A 25,243-nucleotide genomic window follows, 5' to 3' on the forward strand; every position below is an offset into this window, starting at 1 on the left:
ATAAATCAGAATAGAGAAAAACCAGCTTTGTTTTGTTGCTATGCCTTTTAGTATGAATCCTTGTTGTGGTCTGTGTTTTAGTTTCCTGCAATGAAGTGTTTGCAGTTGTCCAATTCCCATTCAGTTATTCTGGGGTGCGCAATAACAAGCTTATGCAATGAGGAATTGCAGTGCAATGACTTCAGGAGCCTAATGTAGAATGTAAAGGAGAAACACACCCCCACTCCCTCTTTTTTTTTCCCCCTGAAATTCTAATTTTGTTTTATGACATATGGTTTTCCATCTGTTCACAGATCAAACAAGCTTAAAGATGGGAGCTTTAAAAAAGGAAAGTAACCTTTTTCTAAAGCAGGAAATAGTAATGCTGTTGAGAAATCACACTGGGTTTGTGTGAAATGAAAGGGAAAAGGCTCTAGGCTCCGTGGTAAGTTTGTTGACTTTACAAGCATAAGCTGTGCTGTGTGCAGGCTAAGGTTTTGAGTTTTTTGAAGCCTCTTCTGTGCATGCTGAGTTAATTGTTTAGTACTTTACTGCTAGTCCCTCTTTTATTTCCTTTCAGACATTAGAATCTTTGGGTATTACAGTAGGCGATTACAGTCAATAAGAGAAAAATAATAATTTGGGGTGGGAGGGGGTGACATGGTGGCTGTGGAGAGCAATGTGGTTTTATATCCATCACCATTTGCCAGGTTAGAAAAGCAGGAGGATGTAAGTAGGGTAGGATTGTGTGGACAACAAGAGGGAAGAAGACCTTTCTCTCCAGAGACAAGGAAGCACCTCAGAGGAGGCAGTGTGACCAGCAGTGAAATGTCAGAGACTCTTGTGAACAAAGCAGTGACTGTGACAGTGGGCCTGGCTGAGGAATCAGTTGGCATTATTGGAGGTACTTGAGGGGCAGATGAGGTTGTTAGCTTAAAGCTTGGATTTGATAGACGCCTGTCTCCAGGCTATTGAGACGTAGTCTGATTTGTGACCACATTTTCAAAAAATGAATCCTTAGTTTAGATCACAATTGAACCTATTACCTTATGCAATCTCTACCTAGTAATACCCAGTAGCAAGTGTTGTCTTACATACAAGCTAAAAAATAGCCTCAGCAAAATAGAATGCAGTAGAGGCTGGTTCAAGAGGGATGAATACACAATAGTTCTGCAGTTTTGAGACCTGAATTTCATTTGAATTATAGGGTTGCCTACACAGTGAGTACTATTTTTAGCTGAGAAGACGGGTTTAATTTACAATAACAGTTTCAGGTGAGATTTCTCAGGTGGATACATTTGCTGAAATGTTAGTATATTTCTATGTGCTACATTGCTTTGACTAGTCCTGAGAACATGCTATGTCTGTGAAGAAAGTAAGGAGTGTGGGATTAGGAGGAGGGCAAAGTGATCTCACTTGAAATTATCTTGGCTTCTTCTTGCAACTAAACAAAGAGTTTGGTGAAAATAGAGATCATGGATACCCCAAAAGTTGAAGTGTTTTTTTTCTTGTTTGTTTGTTTTACTTTACCAAATACAAATACCCTGTTCAGTTTTCTGGAGGTCTATGGGCAGATGTATTCTGTGCTCAATTTTTAATCAAGTTTTAGGCTCCAATTTACTTTCCAACTGACTTGATGCAGTTGCTGTACTTTTGCCATTAGCTGCAGCTGATAAATTACGTCAGTGTGATTTCTTCAAAAGGAAAGACAAAGCTGAATATGGAAATGATGTAACTCACTAATGCTGAACCTTCCTATGCTTCTAGTCACACTGGCTATAAATGCTAACAGTTCCAGTTTGATGAAAGCAGGCAGAGTTACTTTCATGTCAGGCTACGGCACAAATCAGCTAAGCGTTAGGACAGTCAAATTAGGGGCAAATAGTTTGGGGAGAATGTGTGTAGCTTTGTTGCATTTGTTTTTGCTGTATTTCTTCATGACATTTGTGGCATGCATGCACTCCATATGAAAAGGAGTGGAGCTTTTCAGAGGGGTAAAATATGGCAGGAGTTTGCAGAGTAAATGTCAGGCTCAAGCTACTGCATTTTCACATTTATACCTTCTGTAACAATCTATGTAGATTTGGGGTAAGAAATATTCTTTAAGTGGTCATATTTTGGTGATAAAGGAGTTAAGTTGTTACCTAAATGTACCAGCAGTGTGGCATTGCTTCTGCAAGGCGTGTACCTACAATCTGAGCACCAGATCCACTGAAGAGATCATTTAAGCATGTTCTTAGCTATCCTACTTGCAATATTGGCAGTTCCATGAAAATTCTTTATAATGTAAGTCACTGCTTACACCCACCATGATGAAATGTGATGAGGTTGTTCTAGCAGTATGGGTCAGATGGTAAAGCATTACTCTAGTCCGACCAAATAAGAGTCGGTGTTAATTCAGTGGCTATACCAAAGGCTGATTACTGTGTTTAAACCAAAAGTATTTCAGCCAATGTTTCCCCCTACACACACTCAGTATTTTGTCTACATTTGTATATTATAGGGTATACAGCATCTGAAGTGAGTAATTTTATTTTTCATTACTATATGAACTAAGTACATAAATCTGTCAAAACTAACAAACCAGCAAACAAGTGAGAAGTCTACCATATGTTATCAAATGAGTTGGCATAATGCCTGGTTCAAGTTAAGTCTGTTCCCATTGTCTAGGTAGCATATTGTATGTTCAAGTTTTGGTTAAGTCTGATACACATAGTAACAAGATTCAAGTACTTAGCTGCCAGTTTTGTGCCAGTGTGACTCTGAGTTGATACCTCAGTTAAGGAAAAGGAGATTGCAGTAGTAATGAACAAAGTTTCTGGAAAAGGAAGTGAGATTTGTCCGGAAAAAGGGCTTGTTTAAAGAACAAGACAAAACAAATAAATCATTTGTTCATCTGAGATGAGGCGGAACATGCGTTTGTTAAGAAAAAAGGACAGTTTTCTATCTGAAAAGTAGAACAAACAAAATTAATTCCCTGAAGTCTCTTCCTAGAGTGACACCTATTTCTTAATGCATAAGTTACTCGTGGGAGAGGCATTCCATCCAATGGATACCTTGAGTAAAAATAGAGGAAGAGTGGCTCTCCTTCTCTCCTTTTATACCTTGAAAAATCAAAATACGATCTTAGCATGCTTGAGACATCAAAATTCACTTTGAGAAAAGATAAATATGGGGCTGCTTGGGAGCTGAATATGAACCCGTACTGTAAGGGCTCTCTTACTTCGGAACAGTTTTCTTTGTATTCTTTCTTTTACCACGTATTTTCTGACCTGTTTGTTCTATTCTGCTTTTATATTTTAAGTGTTGAGAAGGTTTATTTGTACATGTATTTTGCTTACACTGAGCTCATGTGTTATTGGCTGTCAGCTTGGGTCTTCAGCTTTTGATGATGCAGAAAATTAATGGAGTCTTCAGCTCAGGCATTATGATAATACAGTGCTCAAGGATGTGCCATCACCACCCACGAGACTCAATAGCTCATACTACCAATAAGCTCTTCGCCCTTTGGATTGCTGTATTAATAACCTTAATATTTTGTATTGTGGTATTTTACTGTTGGCTTCAACGCACCTAAATAAAGACAAGTTGTTTGAAATGCACCAGGAGGAAAGGGCAAGGAAGACGTATTTTCTTTTGGGGAGCATATCTCTTTACTGGTGGCATGCTTTCTACAGACTCAAAAGCAAACTTCAAGGTGACTTATCAGTCTTAGCCAGCCGTGGTGAGGGATAACATTTTTAGAGAGCTGCTATAGAGGAAGGATGGCAGTAACTACTGCCAAGGGGATATTTTACCACTGGACTCAGAATAGCTGTGCTGATCTAGATGGCTGCTGAGTTCTCCGTGTACCCAGGTTAATTTGTACTTTTTGTTGTACTTGTTCTGGTAATGCTTTGAAAATAAGATAAAGTGAAACAAGACCTTGGGAAGTGGGGAGAGGGTGTTGAAAACTTTTATACTGTCTTTTTGCTTGAAGGTAGAGAGTGCAGACATAAGACGGGGAAGCTAATGCTGAAGGGAGAGCACTAATATAAAGATGGTAGGAAAATACAATGTATGGAAATCCAAGAGTGGATCAGAAAAGAGTATGGCAGGTGGGTTACTTGGTTGCTGCCTGCAAATAATGCTAGGAAGCTGTGGAAGAGGATTCAGTGATTCCTTTCCTTGCTCTGACCAACCATACAGATAAACATGCTAAGTCTCCCTGGGGAGCCATAGAGGACCCAATACTAATCAAATTCTTGAACTTCAGATGAATTGTGAATCCTCCGGAGCACGTAGAGGCTGCTGGTTGTGATGATGATGTGTTAGATGGTAGATAGTACTACAGGGTGGTAGTCCAAGCAAGTCCGTTCCTGCAAAGGACGAAACACAGTAAGCTGTGGCAGGTATCTCTTTCCCCTTCTTGTTTTATGAGGATGTAGTTTCAGCTATGTGGCTTTTTGCTATTATCTCCTTGATCCTTGTAAGGCCTTAACTCCAAGAATATTCTGCTTTCTTGGAGAAATCCTTCCTTTGAAAGATGGTTTTCTTGACCAAGGAAGCTTTAGAAATAGAAGTTAGTTTTCTTGCTGCCTCCTTTAATGTCAGCCATGCTGAATAGTTGGGCAAATAGGGCATGGTGCTCTGTTCCATGTTTCCAGATCATGAGAGCAATTATTTCCTGTCATGTTTCTATCTAGTATGGAGCCCTGTAACTAAGCAGACAAAATGCCAACCAGCAGGCTGGCTGGAGCAGTTCACACCAGCTCCCTTAATGCCCTGTCCCCCTGCCTCTGTGGAAGTGAAGTGCCAGAAGGCACAATTTGCCCCACAGCATATGAGCCACATGAATATTTTCAGCTGCTTTTAAATCATCTGCTGTCTTGTATAAAAATAATTGAGAACTACAGTACAAAGCCAATAGCTCTAAAATAGCCCGACTCATAGAAGATGGTAATCCAGAGGAAACATGATCCTGCATGACCAGGCATCTCTAGTCTCCAGCCTGCTTAAATGCAGCTATTTTAAGCATTGGGAAGTAGAAAGTATGCTGCTGATCTATAAAAAGCTACTTAAAAATAAAATTGCTAGATCCATATCTTGCAGTGCAGACTTGTATCTTAAACATGTCTTGTATGCTGAAGTCAAAAATAAGCCCTTCAACTTTCTTTTTCTTTTTTCTTTTTTTTACTTTTGCTGCTGGTAGATGGGTTTTGAAGCATATTTCTGGTTTGTTTTCCATAACTATTAAGCTATTTCTGCTTTGGATACATTTTGTTTTTTGTTTTTGTTTTTAGGAAGTTTTCCTATGAACTAAGGTTTATTAACTGAAAGGTGGTTATTTGTCATTTCAGCAGCTGGACTTTCAGGGTACAGCAAAAAATCTGTATTCAGCTAATGCATTCTAACCGAAGGGAATGAGCTTTTGTTTATGTAATTATTTAGTGAGACAAATATATGGGCAAAATATCCCCCAAGTTTAACCAAGAATGGTACATAAGGGATAAGTATTAGCTGGAAGCACAAATAACAGCTATGACCACATAGAGTTTTACTGTCTGTTACTGGTGAAAACCTGCAAATGTTTTCTTAAAAATGAAGCTTCTAAGAGTTCATTTAAACCTTTTGTACAAGACCATTTTTCATAAATGCTCTGATAGCAGATTCACAGAAGGTAACTCAAGGTGCCTTCAAAAGATCCAAAACCTTTCAAAACCATCTGGAACGCTAGACCTGTGTGATTCACCATGCTTTGTTGTCTTTGCTGAAGATGCAGCTATAGAGCTTCCCTGGTGATTCCAGGTTAATGGCCTAAGTGCAGCAAACCCTGGAAGCAGGTTATCATGTCGTCTCCCACCCCCTCCCCCCCTTTCCCTTCCAAAACCAAAGTCAATTAGTAGTTCAGAACGGTGTTTTTCTACAGAAGAGCAAGGCTCTAGGAGTGGACAGAGATGCAGGGAGGTGGTTTTTCCTTTTTTTTTTTGAGGAGTTGAGGTACTAGAGGACTTGTGTCACTTAGCAGGAATGGCTCGCTAACTCCAGGTGATAACAGAGTAATTGGGACAAACTGAGTAAAATGTACTGAGCAGCTCAACACCCATCAGCATTATTAACAGTGGCAGAGAAGTGGTGGTTCCCTGCTTTGCGGGAGGGAGGTAGTGAGCTAATACAATGAACATCTTACAAATTCAGGACTTGCTTCTTCTTCCTCTACCACCTTAGCTAGGAATAAACTTTACCTTGTTATCTTTTCATTGCACTTGAACTTCAGACAAGAAGTTTAAGTCCAGGTATAACTAACCCATCATTCTCATGACTATTCTTGGAAGGCAGCTGTGGCTTTTGATTTCTTTGTTCTTTCTGAGAGGTGGATTGTTTTTTGTTTTGTTTTCTCTTTTTCTCCCTTAATGAAGTAATGAAGTTCCATGTAATAGGAATGGTATCAAAAGCTGAGATTAAATTGGTTATTGAGAATAGCCAGGCTATGAGAAAAGTGACTGGTATTGCAGTAAAGTACACTGCATTAAGCAATAAACTGTGCTTTAGCGATAAGAATGCTAGGAAAAGCTCTAATGTAAAGCAGGCTAATAAGAGCACACACGACGTGCTGGACAAGCAGGTACTCCCTGTTTATAGGAATGAGCAAGCCTGGCTTTTTAGCAAGGATATTTGCTACAGCCAGACTAGTAAGGAGACACATATCCAAACAAAACCCACAATACTGAAAGACAAGCCTCCTCAGTGGTGTGCATGCTTTTTATTAATAATGTGAAAACAAGACAGTTGTTGCAAACATCAGATGTCAAGGTGACTGATACCAAAAGCATCCCACAGTCATGAGGATTCTTTAAGAGTAACACTCCTAACAAAACAGAACTTGTTAACTAACTGTTGTCTTTTGAACCTCAGCATTGCTGGAGGACTATGTAGTCTAAGGGGGTTGGCAAGAACCTGAGGTAATACCTGGAGATATTGGCTTTAAGATGCAACAAAAATGTATACTCTTCTGTGCAATATACCACACAAAATCTTTATCTTAGCTATTATTAGTCTGCCAGCAGACCTACTGAAAGTAGATTGAACAACTGGCTATATACTGCCTTTACCTGCTGCACTTCACTGTTTCCTGCTTCTCACTCCATGTTCTCAAGAGACTAACACAAACCTATATATGTGACTAAGATCTTGATGTAACCATAGTGGAGGAGATCTATGTTGTAAAATAAGTATGCTTTTTTTTCCAAACCCTTTCTTATTTTTATTCTATTTGACAAAATGTCATTTTGGTGAAAGTGGAATCCTGTTGTTTAAAATCTCTAATGAATGATCACTACAGGTTTTGTTGGGGTTTGTTAATCAACAACCTAGAAATTTTAATGCTGTACTGTCCTGAATGGTTGATGCTCTGGCATTTGACAGAGCCCTTTTACCTGAGATAATACAAAAGTCATAGCAAAAAAAGGACTTACAAAGAAAAGATGAGTAAGGAATGAAGTCTGGGAAGACAGAGACAGGGCAGGCAAGACAAGTTTGTTTCTTTTAAAAAATCAATCGAACTGGATTTAGGATTGAAACAGATCTAGAAAAACTGTTCGTTCCAAAGGTACTGTACAGAGGTCTGGTGATAATCACAGACTAAAAGCACTTTGTTACATATATTGAAATATAATATAGTCATTTAACAATTTGCTAGACAGAACAGTCCTGCCTTTGAGACTAAACTGTCATAAGCAAAGTCATTACATTGTTTAGATTCAAGATGTACGTGTAATGTTTTTACACATCAGAATAATGATATATTCCATATTTGTTCTTTTGCTCTGTGATTAGAAAATTTTCTATTGTAATTAGAATAGTCTATCAGTGGGATGTTGTAGGGCTTATGAGTACACTAGGAAGCAGAACACCCATTAATTAATTAAAGCCTTTTAAAGAGCTATTATTGCTATATTGCAGTCATTGCTTTTTTATTACATTCTTAAATCCATGTTGTTATAACACTGTTTCATCAAAAATTTTTAAGCTTATGTATGCATCCCTATTTTGATAGGCCTTGGAGGTGGTTGATTTTCAGATCTTTCAATCTAGATTAAAGCTAAGGGCCCAGACCCTGAGCTAGCATTAAGCAGTCCAGCTGTTTTGATCAGTGTAATGAATCCCAATTAAGTATCTGTACCAACAAACACAGTGCTTAAAAATTCTGTATGTCCTAAACTACATGCAGTTTAGCATTAGTGGTGAAGGAGTACTTGACTAGCAAATGTACGTGGACTTGGGGCACAGTTTGGCACCCTGCGTTCTGCTTTTCACTGGCTGTGACACAGTGCCATGTCTTATTGCTCAGAAGTGCTCTGCTGAAACCTGCCAGTATGAAGGCATGATAGTCTGACACTGCAAAATGAGTACTTTTCATCTCTGTGCAGTTAAATAATCCAACGTCATTTTCAAGTAATTTAAGCAAATGTGAAGTTACAGATTTATAGAAAAGTAAAACACTAATGTATGGTTATTAAATAAGTAGGGGGAAAAGTGAAAAATCATCAGAATTTTAAGAGAGAAGCATAAAAAGTGACAGAACATTAGACTATTTCTCTGCCTCTGAATTCACTCATGACTTGAACAGGATGGATTCTCTTCTTTGCAGAACCTTTTCTGACAGCAGCATAGATTTCTTCTGGCTTCTCTCTTTTAATTAGGGGCTTCTTCTCCGGAGCTTTCATTCTCCACATCACAACAGGATGTCGTGGGCCAGTAGGACTCTGAATCTTGATAATCTTTGTGGATGCAATGTAGGACATCTTCACTGTCTGCACCACAGCATTCATTAAATTTTTGGCAGCCTGAATTAGTGAGGTGACACTATCCAACTGTAATAAGAAACAGAAACATTAGCATAGGAAAGCAGTCTGCTTTTAATCACAATATGCTCAGGATTAAACAACAGTTAAAACCTAAGACTAATATAGTAAAGCATAATTTCTTTGTTTTCTCTTGGTGTGCTTGATCATTATATTCATGTTTCATTGCTCAGAATTAAAGTGATATACAGGAATTTGTGCTGGTGAAGTGTAATGGCTTATTGAGATGTTTGTTGCTTGCCTTTGTCTAAGAAGTGTGAATTCATGATTCTTGTCTGCAGGGTATCACTGCAATTACTCCTGGTGGGTAATGAAACCACCTCCAAGAAGAGCTATAAAAATGTTACCTATTATTTTCTTTGCATCAGCACTAGATAAACGCTCCAGCTGCTCCCATCACATTCCAGGCTTTCTCACGTGCTTCTGAGCATTGCAGGGATACTGTGAAGTGGCTGAATTAGTAGCTGCTGAATGTAGTCTCAATGACCAGAATTTTAAAAGCTAATAAGTAAGTGTGGGCTAGTGCACACAAACTGCAGTGACTGTATGGTCTTTTTTTTTTTTTCATTCTTTCTTTTTCCCCCAAGAATGAGAACCTTGACAGGCAGAACGCAAAACAAACCTCTGTATCACATATTGCTGTATTCAACAGCATGCTACACAGCCAAGCAAGTGTTAAAGGTATTTTCCATAGATATTTCTGGAAATAAAAAGTAGTATATCTTGATTCCAACTGAAAATTGGCTGACTGTAGGGGGAAAAAAAAAAGACAGTTTTAACTACTATGTTATCTTTGCAGTGCTGCTCTGTAGTGGAATACAAAAACTGAACATACCATTCCCTTCTCACCTAAGGCTTGCGTGGTGTGTAGGGACTGAAAGAAGACAGTGCTTTACTTTCTTAGTTCTCTCCTTAGTCCCAGAGCCTTTGGCAGCCTAGATTGAGGCTGACATATCAGTGTTGTACAGTACAGTTGTGTGAAAGGCCAACACAGACCTACGGCATGTGCTGAGTACAGGTATTTTATCCTGACAGAACCCTCTCCCACAGTGAATCTCAAATTCTTGCGTCTTAGTTCCAGCTGGATGGAATTGTTTTCTTCAGAGTGTCTGGTAAGATGCTATGTTTTGGTTCTAGGAGGAAAACAAAGCTTATAACACACTGATGCTAAGCAGCATTGTCCAGAGCCAAGGTCACTCTCAGTGATGGCCACAAGAAGCTAGGAGGGAACAGAATGTGGACAGCTGACTTAAACTGGCCAAAGGGATATTCTGTACCATAGAACATCAAGCGGAAGGAGTTTTGAAAGGGGTATACTGTTTGTGTTTTGATAGTGTTCCCAGGAAATGCTAGAGGCACATATATATGGTATAAATCATCTTAGCTAGTAGCTTTTTATTCAAAGATACCATGCTGTATTTAATTAAAAGGCTGACAATTTCAATTGTGAAGGCATCTCCATTTTGAATAGCTTGAAGAAAGCCCTTGAGAAATAGTTGTTATTTATTTAAATCTTACTGATTAATATTTATTGCTTATATGTGTTGTAACTACAGAAGTTGCTCCAAAGTTAATGCCTCTTAGTCATTTCCAGGAAAACTACTTGAAAAGCTATTTGATAGAGCAAATTCTCAGGTACAAAAAACACTGATTCACAGCATAGTCACCACTGGTAGCTGATTGGAGCAGATGAGCTGATGGAGACATTCTGCATTTTGTGGTGTGACAGCTGTACGTTGCTGTCCAGAATGCAATTTATCTTTCACACTGCTGTCACTACTGCTGAAACACACCACCCACTGCCTCACTGTGCTTGCATCCCCTGCTTGGTCTCTATAAACATTCAGTGAATGTCAATGGGCACCATTTTTTCCGCATGGAAAAATTTAATGATGCACCTTTGCTGCAGATGCCTTTGTGTCAGTCTGCCCCTCTGCTGGCATATGCCACATGGTAACAAAATGCAAGCTAATATTGCTGTAAACAATGTCCACCTGAGCAACCCACCATTTTATGATGTTCTTGCCAAAGTAAGGAAGAGAAGCAATAAAAAAAAAATCATGCAAAATTTGCATCAGTTTGCATCTCTCAAAAGAGAGATGTTGTACTTTCTACTTCTTGCACATGCATTTGTATGTGTAAAGGTGTGTACAGAAATACTTTGTGTACACGCACACAGCACACTGTTTAGCAAACTTTGCACTTGTGTATATACCACTGCTGAAGCTCACTACAGTTTGGAGATAATAGAAAGTGTTATTTCAACTTCTGTGCGTCCTGTTTTGAAACATTTTTCCCTCTTCTGTAATAGCAAGTGAGGACCTTGAGGACTGTCATTTTTAATGGGAGAACGATCTTCAGTTTGATCATGCAGCATTCTGAACACTTTTGCAGTATGAAGATTTGCAAACTGATGTGTTTAGCCCTTAGCCAGGGCAAATGAATTTGTGAGTGAATTGATGAGCTGGGGGGAATGTGTTACTGCCTGCACAGTTGTTTTTGTAACACTTTATCCACCGGAATGCATGTAAGGCAAAAAACAGCAGTAAGTCAGGAAATGACTTGATTTGGATTTTTGGAATCAAATCTGAACAGAAGGATCTGTAGTTAATACTGAACATTTCTCCAGAAATGCTAGGAAAACACCAAAACCATTTTTTTTTTTGTCACAGGAGGTTAAAATGCTAAGAGGACTAAATACACATAAGCTATGAAAACATCTAAAATTTGGCATGGCCTTGAAAGTTCATTCCTTGCTGCAGCACGCAAGATTTTTAGAAAGGATTTCCAGTTTATGTTGTTATATAATCTTTGTACAACTGTAGTTTAAACCAGTAAGACGTATTTGGAGACAAAATGGATGCCACTGGCATTCAGCATTTTGTTCTCAACTGTTGTCTCAACAACTCTAGGGATCAGTTGTTGTGCATATATCCATACAGCTATTAAAAGACTACTGTTTCTTAAAACCTAACTAATCAAAAAAAAATCTTTTTAAGAAAGGTTTCTTTTCTAAAGGTTTTCTTTTCTAAAAAGAAAAACAGATCCACAAGCAATTGCAATTCATGCTTCACTTTCTTATAGTCTCTGCCTAAAGTAAATGTTTAAAAAAAAAAAAAAGAAAAGAAACTCAGATCTGTGATAGAACATATCAGAAGCACAGGAAAGGACAATGTAAATTGAAGATATTTATTTTGCATTGACTGTAATTCATGCCATTTTTCTACTTACAGCAGACATGATGAGCTCTCCACCTAGATTCTGGATTTCTGCTTTAACTTGACTGCAGATTTTCAGCTGATGGGAGTACAGCTTGATCTGTTCTAGGTAAGCCAACAAATCCTGTTTACATGACTGGTCTGGACACTGAGGATTAAAAAAAAAAATAGTAAGGCACATACATTTCATTTCAGACATGATATTAAATACTTAACTGAGGAGTATTCAAATCACTCATACAAACATCCTTGTACTCACTTTTTCTTTTACGCTGCAGGGACTGCTTTAGCAACACTGCTAACCAAATTATTTAATGTACGGAATGACTGCTCTTCTATTCCTAAGAGGTTTTATTTCTAAGGTCTCTAGAAGTAATAGTTAAATGGCAAATGTAAACACAAATGCAAGAAGAATGTTAACGTTTATAAAAGTTATGCTTTATCTCGATGTGCTTTTTTTTTAATTTTATATCCATGTTATTCAGCTTAATGTCAGATGTGCTGTTTCAGTGGGAATAGGAAAATAAGAACAGCTTATGGCTAATTCACTGATTTCAATACTTAAAAAATAACATCCTTCCACCTTTACTTCTATGAGCTCCCACAAATACCTGGAGGGGAAGTACTGGTTTAAATAAACCTATAATGGGCTAAAAGCCTGAAAAAGCAATAACTGTACTTAATCCAAGAAATACTTTACATAAACAACTGATAGTTGTTTAAAATGGGATGTGTTTGTTTAAAGTGCGATGATTCTTCCTGGCTCTGGAGTAGTAAACCAAAAACTTCATGTTTTGGTCTCTTAGAAGAGGCAGCAAAGAATATAACAAATGAATCTGAAAAATTGTTGATTACTATGAATGAAATATCAGTCCTTACCCTGTGTTCAGGTAGATCCACGACTAAAGTGTTCTCTGTACTTCAACATAGTTTAAAAGAAAAACAGAACAGAGTTTCTCAACACCTTCTCAACATGCACCATTTTTGAAGCGTTACCAGTATTCAAATCTCTTGAATACTTGTTTACTTCTTGCACTAATTAGTAAAAAAAATCTGTCCTTCTGGCCAAATGCAGCTGTAACCTCTTTAAGTATCACAACTATACTAAAGGTCTATTTCCTAGAATAAGGTGCTTGCCTTTATATTGCTCTGTGATTTACTTCTCCCCACTGGAAATCCTCAGCAGATAGAAAGACAGAGCACTAATACAGTATCTCATCCACTTCAACTTGTGACAGCATCAATTATAGAAAACCAGAGACAACGCTATTTTAATTTTTTATGTAATACTCTTATGTAACATTTGCAAGTTAGCCACATTTGCTATCTTCCTTTTACATACTTAGGGAAGAAATGCATAACATTTTAGGAATGCCGAAGATGGTATGCACCAAAGATAGGGAAAACATAACCTCCCCAGAGACCTTGAGGTTAAACTACTTCTATCAAAATACTGGTCTAGCGCTCAGCAGCATTTAGAAAAGCAAGTGTAAGGCATCACTGGAAAAAAGCATAAATACATTTCATAAACATGTGGGATAACCACAGTTTTACTGAAATACAGCTTTATGAAAGCAAAGCTTTACTTTACCTGGCGCAGGTAAGGAAGTATCATAAAATACATGCTGTCATCTACTGAGTCCTGTGTATGTTCACTATTTACCTAAAGGAACCTTTGGTCTGACACACTATACCCATTTTTATGTACTTTACCCATAAAACTTTATGAGAAAGGAGGCATTTCTAGGAGTAAAGATAACATTTTACATTACCTTAGGTAAGATAAAGTACAATAAAGAAAATTAAAGTCTCATACCTTATAGCATATCCCAATCAACCATAAACAGATGTTAGAAAGAAATGTACTCTGTGAAGAGGGTATTCCATAAGGAACCCTCTGCGTATTACTCAGAAACATCTGGTACAAACAACACTTGCTTACTAGTGAGACAAAACACTCAGCTGAAACAGAAAATAATTTAAAAATACTGAGATTAATCATTCCACAGCCCATTGATGGTTACCAGTTCAATGCCTAACGCACAGAAACAAGTTCTTAGCTAGAATTCCTGGCAAAGAGTGAGGGCTTCTTTTTGATATACAAGGGCTTCTTCAAAAGTAAAAGTCTTCATTGTATTATGTTGGCCCACAACATCAGAGGTATGTAGAGGTTGAACCACCCTACCAGTGGTCCATTACATTCTTTTGCTGTGCAATAAATGGCAGCAGAGGGGCAGTCTGCCAAATGGTGTCTGATATAGAAGCGCATATGAAGCAAAGGGGGGGGTCACTGAATTCCTCCATGTAGAAAAAAACAGCACCCACTGACAGTGGTGTTAGTGATCATTTATGGAGACCAGCAAATGGATGTGAGCACAGTGACAGGTGCATTTCCAGCAGTGGCAACAGAAACAGTGCATCACCTCCACTGGTGCAGATTTTGGTGAGCACACGCAGGGTCTGGTTCATTGCTGGCTAAAATGCATAGCTAATGGTGGGGACAATGTCAAAAATAGCGTTTTGTAGCTGAAGATTTGCTCTATCAACTACTGCTATTATCCTTTTTGTGTGCGTTGTAGCTTCTGCATAAATAAACAGAAGGCATTACTTCAGAGCATCCTGCATATATCAGTTAGTGGAATGTTAAGGGCTTTCTGTAAGAAAAGAATCAGAACTGCATCCAAGAGCATTCTGACAATAAAGAAAATTGTTCCTACTTTATTTTGATTTCACCCCATTTGCTAACAAAGTCAGCAGCATTTCCCTAGCACCTGAATCTGTCTTCAGCATGAGCAATACTGGGCACATTCATACACAAACCCACTACTCTACATATTTGCTTATATGTGATTTATTGCAACTATTTGTTAGCTGTAAGTTTTTAGGTGAGCTGCTCCTGTAGTTAGATGGTCATGTTGGCACATCTGCTTAGTTCATATCAGCTATTTAAAATATTACAGAATCATAGAGATGGCCGGGTTGAAAAGGACCCCTGCTGTGTGCAGGGTTGCAAATCACTAGACCAGCCTGCTCACAGCTACATCCAGCCTTACCTTGAGTGCCTCCAGGGATGTGGCATCCGTAACCTCTCTGGGCAACCTATTCCAGTGTGTCACCACCCCCTGAGTGAAAGTATCTATCATATCATCAGCTTATGTACATCTATCAGCATTTAAAATGTGATATATTTTTTTAAATTCAGAACAACTTTCCTAGGTACATGACAACAACTTCTTAATTAGGAGATTACCTGATTCTGTAGGAAGAAATGTTTCATGTTGATTGCTACGCTTCCAGAATTTTAAAGTAATTCATGTTTTCTTGCATTGATGTACTCAGTAGAAGACCATTGCACACTGAGGAGTTAGAGATCCACAAAACAGAGAAGCTGAGCCTCTGGCCAGGCCTCTGCACATACCATCTTTTTTGTTTGACGTCAGAAAAGTAGTGAGGTTGTTGGTTTTTGTTGTTGTTGTTGGAAAATAGCTCCAAAGATGGAAACTGGGGATATCTCTTGCATGGACAGGATCTGTCCAGACTGCTTGCATAGATTTAAGGCCCATTTGATGCTGCACAACATTGGGTTTCTACCATCTGATGGGACACAGGATTACTTCCTATTTCCTCCTTATAGTAACTCTGATAAACAGCATTTTAAATGATACCTCACAGTCCAAGTGCCTATCTTATCGGGATCATAATGTACCAGCACCTCCTGCTGCTGAAACAATTATTACTGAGGAGTCTTGTAGTAAAGACCTTAATCTACAGCATATGTCACTAAAAACAGAATGTACTACCTTAATCTTTGGGATTTCGGGTCACAAATTTGACAGTGAATTTGAAATGATCTTATTTAAATTTATCAGTAATATACTTGTGATTAATTTGCCTAAGTTGATGCTGAATGTGATTACGTTTGCAGTTGTTAACTCTGAGTCATCTTTAAGTGCTGTGAATATGGACTGAATTCTGCTGATTCTAACATATAGAGTCCCTTTCTTTCCAATACATGAAGATGTTACAAAAATCAGAATTGAAGAACAACATAACAGAGATGCTGTTGTGGCTGATCATTTGATAAAATACTGCAAATAGAATTTCAGTTATTTTTGGTATTTTTTTCCCCTCACACAAAACTTTACAAAATATGTAATTTCACAGTTATCAATTTCGATTCTCTGAAATTACATAGAGCATGAACAAAAATTGTTCATTTGGAAATGTTTTCTGTCGTGTTTTATCAAAGAGATACAATGATTCTTCATTATGCAGTGATTGCTTTTTCAGGTTTTTTCCCAGGTTTCAATCTAGATGGAGGAAAAAGAGCAAGTTTTGCTTTTATTCCTCACATGTCTGAATACTGAATACGCTCATCGTATGTTACCATGGTCCTGATAAAAGCAAAGGCATAGTCAAGAGTAATACTTGAGTCCTGGGATGACTGTGAAGATAAAACTAAAGTGGCCCAACTAAATGACAATATTAGAAATGATAATGAATAATTGAAGTGATGCTGGGTAAGCTCAATAGCAGGTGTCATAAGCATTACAAGCAAATAAGCATATACAGTAAAATAAGAGATGAGTTAAACATTAAACATGATTCAAAGACATAGGACTGAGTCAGATGTCTTCGTCAGCAAGTTCAATACTTCTGCACTGAACATAACTACAATCACAGCTCGACAGGCATCTGACTTAGTAGAAAGTAGAATCTTGCTTTTACTCCTACTGTCAGATGAATAATATGATTCTCTCATTTCTCTGATCACTAGAAATCTTTTCATTCCCAAGCAAAATCATCCTTTACCATACAGAGTATTTTTCTCACTGTGTTTTTCTTCAATCTACGAGGTATTTGTGAAGACTAACAATTGTTATTGTTATTTATTTTATATATATATATATAAATAAATAAATTTTTATTTATTTTATTGAGGTTATTTTACCATATTTCCTCTGCTCTGCTCTTTTGAAGAAAAGAAGTGTTACATTCTGTTGACTACCTAATAGCTGTTCAATGAATTTAGTTCAAACTGAAGGAACCCTTCAAGAATTTGGTGTCCAGGCTGGAACAGGAGTTTTGATCAAGTTTTGTGAACACCTTTCTCAGTGGCATTAACCTATTTTATCAGTAAATATGCCAGGTGTTCTTTTACATTAAAAAAGCACATTATGTGTAACTTAGAATTGTGTGTAAAAATGGATTTGTATTATTTACTTCAAAAGAAAAAACCAATGACTGTACATCATACCAACTGTCAGGAATGTATTTTAACATAAAAGTCCATGCATTCTTCATGCATGTGTTTTTTTTTCACCATTATATATAAATGCATTGCTGTATTTGAGGTACCTGTGAGATGAGTAAAGTGAATCAAGGCCTGCAACTGTGCGCAAACTCTTACTTAGGACGAACAGAAATTACCTGAGTGAATTTAGTAAAAGAGTTGATTAAATTGTAGTCACATTTCCCAGCAACTAAGGAAACACACTGGTTATCAGCACTAATAATTCATGGCTAATTTGCTCTCACATTTCTAGTCTGGAGTTATTGTAATAATACAAAAATAAAATTTTAGGTTATTAATATTTCTGTAAGAAAGACTGAATTTTCTATTCAAAAAGGAGTAAAAGGTTGTGACACTCATCTCTAGATTTGATACCACATAATTTTCTGCAATATATCAGTAATGATTACAGTTTTGAATTTTAATTTTTAATCGATGAAAGGAATTGATGAAGGATCCAGTTCATTTGAAAAGAGACATGCTGGAAGAACACTTGTCAAGATCAGAAATGGGGATGTTTTACCTTCCCTTTTTTTTTTTCCCCCACAAATTCAGATCATAACTGTGATTGACCAGTTATCAAAATTCTGTGGTATCTCTATCTGGAATTCAGAGAGAAGCGTGACAGAAAAAGAAAACAGATTGTTGCTGCTTCATAGATATTAAGCAAGTGAAAAATCAAAAACGAGGGGTAGAGATAAAGTACATGAGGATGTGGAAGACAGCAAATATACCCTGCTACTCTGGACCTAAAAGCCAGCCACAAAGACTAGGAAAATAAATGACTTCAATACTTGCAGACTGAAATTTCACTGGATTGTTCTTCTCTGGCCTGGTTCTGTAAGGCCCTACTGACCTTACCTACATAAGACAAGTTGGTTGTATTTATTAATGTTGTATTAATTAAGTTACAATGCTGCCACTCTAGCCAGGAAGATGACCATGCCTATGCATTTACATGGATCCTGTTTTGGTTTTTGGCTGGTGGAGTGGGTTTTGTTTTGTTGTGTGTGTTTTGATTTGTTTTGTTGTTGTTGTTGCTGTTTTTGTTATTTAGCTTATTTAGCTAGTAGAAGCTTTTAGAATTAATTGGAAATAAAGTAACTCTCACAGCTGTAGAACTATTCATTTTATGATGATAGATATTTCTTTTCAGTGGTAAGATATCATCTCAAGACTTCATGTATGCAGATAGCAGAATTCTACCTATTGAGGACAGTACTGGGAGAAAAAGATGTCAGAAGGAGAACCTAGATACAGCAGAAAGCAAACATTCTAGAAAATACATGTAATATGCTGCAAAACAAGTATTTTGAAGACAAAGAAGAAAACTAAAATACGCATGGTCCTGAGACCTAGCACCTCTTAACACTGCTTGGAAATACTATGCCACTCGTGAGTTTCCACATCTAAGCTGGTTTGCCTCCTTTTTTTTCTGAGTAATTTAACCAAGGAAGTGAAGAAGGAACTACAATGTTGTATTCACAGCTTAAAGCAGAATTTGAACATGCTCACAGATATACAAGTATATAAATAGGTGTATGTGTATACATATTTGCACATATTCCTAAATGCATATAGACAGGTATTTAAATAGCATGAGGAAGAGAATCCACCTATACAAGACATGGTCTATATATCCATCATCTATATATCCATCATCCATCGTAGAAATTGGGGGGGGGAGGGGAAGGAAAATTAGATCTAGATATGTTGTAGCTATTTCTGTGAGTGACCTTTGCAGGTGTTGGAACTTCTGTGCATAGGTTAAGTTGTGACAAAGGTTAATGCATTGCTACATAAATAACCTACCTGATTGGCAATCAGCCGTGCTAGGATATCCATCCTCGATCCTGACTCTGAAATCATTTTTGCTGCATTAATTACATCAGATGTGTTCTTCAATGGTCCTCTACCCCTTCAAATGAAACAGAATTTATTACATTATTCGAAACTGAGAATAGATCATAGTGATGCAGATTAGGCACAGAAGAACTCAATTGAATTAAAAAAAACAAAAACAAAAACACTGATCTATACAGAAGCAACATTAATTAAATCCCCGCTTCCAAGTGTTTTGTTTTCATGTCCCACAGATTTGCACTGCTTGGCTTCAACTGGATGCAGAAGTACCATAAAAATGTCACACATTTTCATCCTGCAAGTGCAATCCATGCTAAATCCTAAAAACATGGCTTTCTAAGCCCAGTTCCAATATCTCACATATAGATAATTCTATGGGAATGGTGAAGGTTTAGTACAGAGACTGCTTGTGCTGCTTGCTGTAATTATCCTGCAGTTATACAACATTTATGTTCCTTTCCCTTCCAGCAGTTTCCTGCTAGGTATTACCTAGTAAAGTATTTTCCAGTAAATACAAAATAGAAAGTTTATCAGAGTGATGAATTCTGAGACTCACTGTGGATGTCTGGTCAGGAAACTCAGGTTGTTTTATGAAATTGGTGTATGCAAGCATAAAGGAATTATGAACAGGAATGCAATGAAAACTAACAAATACCACTCAAAACTTGGATATGCCGTATCTAAAAATGCTACATAGTTTTCAGAACAATTCAGCGTAACTGTAAAATTCCTCTGAACAATTTTTCAAGAAGCCACCTTCAGGCTTCTTCAACTTTGAAATACGTCCGCTAAACTAAAAAGCAACATTTATTTTACCTCACACTTATCAAGTATGCACCTGTGCTAAATTCAGCTCTGCATTTCAGCTTTTATGACAGATTTGTAGTTTAAACAAACAAACAAACAACGAACTCATTTGCCCTAAAACATTATTGTATGTGGTTACACCTTCAGTAAAAAAATCAGTAAAAAAGACAACAATGGCAACACAGCATGGCTAGTAATTGTTAAACTCTTAATTAAATACAGTGTTTTGCAAAAAACTATTCTTTGATCTTTGGGGGAAAAAAAGCATGCTTTACAAATTATAGCTCCTTATTCTCAATTGTTGAAGCCTACACCTGGAAAAAAAACTAGAGAAAACACAGAACTGGATATCTTGCATATTATTTTGCTACAGAAAGGTATTTCCTTGACATGGAAAACCCACTGAGGCAATTTTCATGGTTGTTTTTACCTTTTACTCTTTAGTAGGACGGAGGAATACTTACACTGCATACTGAACCTATGCAAAGAAATCCTGTAAAGTAAAAATCCAGACTTAACAGTGAAACTGTACAAAAAGTGACTATTATCTACAACTAAAGAACCAGGGAGAGGAGAGTGCGGAGTAAGTAACAGTGATAACTGATTTTTTTGCTCGGATTTACTACCTGGCTCCAGATGCTAAAGATATGCAAGAAAAATCTATGAAAGCCCTTCGTTTTTTCTTTCCTAGTCAGCAGATGGCTTCCTACCAGTTTTAGATTTCCTTGCATTTTGTGTGTCAAATTTGAAGTATGAAAATACACCTTGCTTTGGGAGTCTGCTTCACCGTCATCCATATAACTTACCAGAATTTTTTTCCTGATACTTCACGTGGTTCCGTTTCAGAGACGTTGCATCAATGACCTTTTCCTTCTACAAATGTAGTTCAGGACTATCCTCCACTAGGTGCAAAGTATCCCTGCCTAATCTGTGAAAGTATTATGGTTCTAGTCTTGTTGCTAAAACTAGGTTAGTATAGACAATATAGACCTCCATGCAGAAGCTTAAGAACATTAGCTTAGCACATTCATCCACAGTAGATGTTTAGAGAGAGGGGAAAAAAAAAAAAAAAATTCTTCCTCACACAACTGTCTTAGTTTCAGCTGGATGGAATGATTTTCTTTAGAATGACTGGTATGATGCTATATTTTGGTAGATTCTGCTAAGCAGCGCATACAGAACCAATGTGAAAGTAATGTTTAGTGTGTATTCAGTATTGCAATCATCTTCAGCCTACAGAAACTGTATTATTGATAATTTTACTAATTACACTCTTCGATTTGTCTCCTTGGGGAGCTGGGGAGTCTGGCTATGGAGGATATAGGGGTGGACGCCTTCCAGCAGTTTCTCACCTTCCCTTTCACTTTTCCTTCTTTCCTTAGAGCTCAAGAGATAGTCACAGTAGCTCTTGAGAATTCTGAATATGTGTGGGATTTCAAACCAGCATGCTCCTATTGCTATGCATTGCGAATGTTTTTCAGGCTAAGTTTAATATTTAACAATTATTTAAGAATATCACCCCGAGATCTGTCCCGAGACAGGACACTTCTGAATGACAGGGAGTGTGGGATGGTGTGGGCAGATGGCTGGAGCAGTGGGCACCTCCAGTGCTTTGGAACTTCACCTCTGAACAACTGCAGAACCCTGAAGATCTAGTAGAATATTTGGAAAAGATCTGCAGTTGCCTAGCAATCCTAAAGAGGCACACATCACTGCAGCATGCTGGGGCTTGACCTATGCCTACCAAGCACTGTTCAACACTAATCAGCATCCTCAAGGAAAAGAAAAATACCTCTCAATCTGATGACAATGCAAGGGACCTTCCAACTTCATCAATAGTTCCTGCAGCAGCTCCTGCAGCAGCTCCAAGCATTACATGAGAGCCTGCTGTGTCTCCAGCCCTCATGACGAACCCTGTAGTTGCTCCTGCTATGGGTTCTGTGGCTGTTCCAAGTATTGCAATGAGAAAATGAAAAAAAAAATTCCTCCCAAGGGAGTTGCAGTAAGACAATACCATAAACCATTAGCAGGTCAGCAGCAGTATAAATTTTGTCTTTTACAATGTTTTCCATCTTTTTTTCTCTCTTCTATAAGAGAAATTCTAAATTCTTGGTTGTGGTGCTCATTAATTTTGCTTTTTTTTTTTTTTTTTTTTTTCCAATTGGGTTCAGAGCCTACACTGCACTCTGAATGCCATTATTTGATTTATTGTTTGGAAGATCTATTTATTTCCTCACATATTACTATTTACAAGCACTAAAGCTGTATTAGATAAGTTTATAACACATCCAGGGCTATGAAAACAAAGATGAGACACAAAGTACTGTATTTATGAGCAATTACATGCCCCCAAGGTAGTGATGGATTGTTATTAGATCACTTAAATCAATTGTTCTATCCAATGAGGAGACTGGGAGTAGTCCATAAATAATTACAGTGTGAAGTCTAGCTGTGTCTAACTAGGAGTTTAATTGGTGTCTGTACAAATGAAATCAGTTGAGAGCATCTAAGCGAAGTCATGGAAGAGAAAAAGCTTCACAGAAATGTCTCTTGAAAAGTATAAACACAAGAAAAAGCTTAGAATCTGTTAACTGCTGTAACACCAAAGAAAATACTGAGAGAAAGACCTAAGTCACACAATCTAAACACTCTTGCCCCAAGCCACGATGAACAGCATGTCTGCAGTCACTTCATTTATGCCTGTGCACTGTCTAAACTTAACTCCAATGACTAACAGGCATCACTATCAGACATTATTTTCTTTTTTCCTTTAGTCTGCAATTTCACTCTGTAAAGTAATTATCAAAAATATTCCCTTAATTCTTAGCTTTAACTTCATATTCAAAGGCTTCACCATCATAATCTTCTGCCTCCAAGCAAAGCTGAATGGCTTACTGCTACTCACTGTACTCACCTCAGCAAATGCACTTGTGGAAGGGGATATAAATAGGCTGGGAGGCCAGACTTGCAATTATCTCAAGAAGTATGGAAGAAAATATAGCTATAATTACCAAAAAGAGAACCTGTCCATTCACATAGGATAATTAAATGAGCAGATACGAAAGTGAGGTGTCAGTCCCTATGCAGTGTTACAATAAGAAACAATTTGCAGTTCCAGCTGATCACAAAAGCATCAAGAATTGGCACTAGAATGTTGCAGAAGAAAAAGCAATGGCAAAATGGTACGCACAGAGGAAAGGCAACACTGTACTTTGTACAGTAATGAGTTCTCTGTAGGTAAGTGACAAAGAACACAACATTCCTGGAATGACTTAATTTAGAAAAGAGAAGACCAGACTAGTGGATTAGGTTTGGGTTTCCTTCCTAAAGTGTCTTCTTACAGTGAAGTAAGACTCTGTGAAAAACCTGGACATGGGAATTCCTTCCACTGTAGTCAATAGATTATATGGTACTTGCACTCATGCGGTTACACGGTCCGTCAGTAAACAATGACAATTAATGTAAGATGCACGTCTTCTGTCAGTGACATCTGTTCCATCAAAGTAGCCACCTCCTGTTCCAGAAGCATAACTAGTGACCCAATTTCTGGATGAACCTAAGGTAGATGAGGCTTCTGAATTCAATACCACTAGCGTTTAAGAAAAATTTATGACAAATGAAGTAGAAGACCTTGAACACAGGAACAGCTCAAGAATCCAGACATTTCCTTCTAGTTAAATGGACAGAAGGCCAACTATTACTTCTCTGCTTTCCCAGACTTATGCAGAAAAATAATAATGCAACTGTGGCTAAAATAACATTGAAAATAAATGCCGGCATGAAAAGACATAGTAGTAATTAAATTCTTTATACCAGCATGGTAGTAGAACAGAAATTGAAAAGCACCGTTATTTGCAGCAACTTACCTATCAATGTAACTTTACATCGGTCCTGTGATTTCTTTCCTTCTGTACTCTGGGGCAGACAGATTCTTCTATCTACACTACGCTCCAGTCTACACTTCTATCAAGAGCTACCCTCTTGATCTCCTTTTGTGATTTCCTTTTCTAGGTCATCTTTTTCAATCCAAGCCCCTTGTGCTTTCAACAACTTTACAAAATAAATAAAACTATTATTTAGTGTGCTTCACTCTAAGAAGCACACTCTGTTTCTTTTTGTTGCTCTTACTTTCTTTGTTCTGCCATTTGAGACCAATCACTTAAATTGTTCATTATCTAGTTAGTGGACAGCATAAAGATTTTGACAAATTCAGTGATGAGAGCAATGTCTAAAATTCATTTCATTTCACCAATATCATTGTCATTTATTTTGACCTCTGGAAAAAAAACTGAGTCTTGTGATAATTTCACAGAACATCATGAAAACTCTCTGTTGCATTCCAGTTTTTGAGTGCCATGCCTATGCAACACAGATTCTCATCTGTGGGCCACCAGAGCCACTGAGGCTCTGTGATAGCAGACCACCGTCTCCCTGCCTCTCCCTTCTCTTTGGATGCTTTCAAGTGGCATCTTGCCTGGCTAGCATCTGGAAGAGCCAATAGTCACACCCCTGAGCGTATCTGTACCTCACCTCTTCATACTTTTCCTGAAGCATGCCAGTTCCAACCCTGGGAAGTACTGTGTCACTGCATAGTAGGAAACTATGCACTTGTGTTACTGTTGTGACAAAAGTCTGGTAAAATTAAAACAATGGGATGGATATTTTATTAATATCTTCACATTTGTTCTGAGGAGCTATACCATGCAACCATTCTATATATATGTGTGTGTATGTGTGTGTGTATTCTGTATATATTCAAAAATACAAAATATAAATACAGATACATAAAATACTTTTAAGTACTCTTTAAAATCATCCAATAGAATAATAATATAGCAACAACTAGGTTTGAAAAGCACTATAAAGTTCTTTTCATCTTTGATCACAACTGTCTTCCTGTACTAATTTAGTAACAATAGCTAAGATTGTAACAAAAGCAATGGGTTGCATGGTGTATATAGCCCATCTGAATAAATATAAAGATGTCATTACTGAGCAAATGTCACGTATGAAGTTCTATTAACTGCACTTTGTTTAGTTATAGATGAAAGTTTTACACATGTTGAAGAGGGTTTCCCCAGTTAGTTATCCAACAGTCACCTTTTCCACATGCCATGAGAAATAGCTCACCATGTCTCCCTGTTCATCACATCCATTCACAACAATTTTATCAGTACAATGTAAGACACTACTGCACCATCACACGTGTGTTCTGTTATTTTAAACAAGCATCATTTGTG

The 25,243-nt window shown here is 37.5% G+C and overlaps 1 protein-coding gene across 12 annotated transcripts in view; it reads right to left on the reverse strand.

Moving 5' to 3' along the window:
* Nucleotides 1–8,532: 8,532 nt before the first annotated feature.
* Nucleotides 8,533–25,243, reverse strand: part of CTNNA3 (catenin alpha 3) — a 447,191-nt gene continuing 430,480 nt past the window's right edge. For all 12 annotated transcript variants that reach the window (XM_090144866.1, XM_090144867.1, XM_090144868.1 and 9 more), the window contains 3 exons: nt 19,146–19,251; nt 12,054–12,188; nt 8,533–8,831 (listed from right to left, as the gene is read on the reverse strand). In XM_090144866.1, coding sequence (XP_090000992.1) covers nt 8,544–8,831; nt 12,054–12,188; nt 19,146–19,251 — 529 coding nt within the window. In that variant the 3' untranslated portion in view covers nt 8,533–8,543. The remainder of the gene's footprint in view (nt 8,832–12,053; nt 12,189–19,145; nt 19,252–25,243) is intronic.

This window comes from Phasianus colchicus, chromosome 8, assembly GCF_987193195.1.
Source record: "Phasianus colchicus chromosome 8, bPhaCol1.hap1.1, whole genome shotgun sequence".
NCBI classification, from domain to species: domain Eukaryota; kingdom Metazoa; phylum Chordata; class Aves; order Galliformes; family Phasianidae; genus Phasianus; species Phasianus colchicus.